The sequence below is a fragment of the Mandrillus leucophaeus genome, unplaced genomic scaffold (assembly GCF_000951045.1).
Source record: "Mandrillus leucophaeus isolate KB7577 unplaced genomic scaffold, Mleu.le_1.0 Scaffold28, whole genome shotgun sequence".
Classification (NCBI taxonomy): Eukaryota; Metazoa; Chordata; class Mammalia; order Primates; family Cercopithecidae; genus Mandrillus; species Mandrillus leucophaeus.
The window spans coordinates 3,614,448-3,615,591 of record NW_012102920.1 but is presented as its reverse complement, the minus strand read 5'-3'; the positions used below and the strand labels follow the sequence as shown (position 1 = coordinate 3,615,591).

The 1,144-nt window shown below is 57.2% G+C and overlaps 1 protein-coding gene across 1 annotated transcript in view; it reads right to left on the bottom strand.

Moving 5' to 3' along the window:
* Positions 1-1,144, bottom strand: part of CACNA1B (calcium channel, voltage-dependent, N type, alpha 1B subunit) — a 296,162-nt gene that overhangs the window by 194,839 nt on the left and 100,179 nt on the right. The window contains exon 6 of the mRNA XM_011985186.1: positions 268-371. Coding sequence (XP_011840576.1) covers positions 268-371 — 104 coding nt within the window. The remainder of the gene's footprint in view (positions 1-267; positions 372-1,144) is intronic.

Below are 1,144 nucleotides of genomic sequence, written 5' to 3'. Positions count from 1 at the left end.
GCCAGATGAGTAGCAGCAGCTGCTCCCCCATGGCAGAGACCACCGAAAGGCCAAGAGTATGATAGAGGTAAGGGGCCGAGGGGATCATCAAGGACAGGTCAGGATGGTGGCACAAAGGAAGGGCTGTCAGAACATAGAACACCAGGAGCAACCACCACAGAGGGCACCCATGGGCCAGGCCCCCACCCCAAGTGTCACGTGTGCCCCTGTTGACCCCTCAGCTGAGAACATAGAGGGCACCTGCACATCCCCCACATGGTCTCTCACCCCGACAGCACGCCCAGCACCAGGTTGAGCATGAAGAAGGAGCCGATGATGATGAGAGGGATGAAGTAGAGCCAGTTCCAGGTGTTGCCGGCCGCATCGTTTGTCTGGAAGCAAAGAGAGGGAGATGAGGAAAGACAGACAAAACACACAGTCCCGGCCACAGAAGCACCCCCGGCCCCCAACAGGCCTCCTTCTCAGAAGCATACACCTGGTAGCGTCCAGGCCATGGAGAGGCCAGTCAGGGGGAAGTTCAAACATGGGGCTGGAGTCCAGGCAGCACCCACAGGCAGACGTGCCCTTGCTGGCAGAGTTCTCTCTGGACTGCAGCTCCCAGAGGACCCGGGACACTCTGTGCTGCCAGCCACCACCTGGCAACACTCAAAAGTCAAGCAGTAGGCCCAGTGAGCCAAGGCTGTATGGATGCCCCGAGGTGGCATGGGCACCCAACCTCTGCCATACACCTCCCTGGCTCCCAGACATCCCTGCGCAGTTCCAAAGCTATGTCCTCCTGAAGGGGGCCCACAGGCCCAAGTCCACATCAGACCCGTCTGCAGCGGCTCCCACAGCTGAGAGGCAACAGTGGACCCATCGCATTTTCAATCTCACCACACGCCTGGCCTGAGACAGCGCCCAGCACTCAGGCGTGATCTGAATAGCGGAAAGCAAAGAGGGACCTTCTTTCCCAGATCTTTTGCTTTTTATAGCACAGCCCACAAAAGGGTGTGCTCCTTTGAACCCCATTTAATCCCATAGTTGTTCTGTTTTATGCATTTTATGTGGCTAAAGGGTGTAGAGAAAGCATCAGCAAAAGCCAGGCCAGCTCTCCCTAACCAAGCCAGCCTAGCACACGCCGCAGAAAACACTGGCTCTTTCTTCT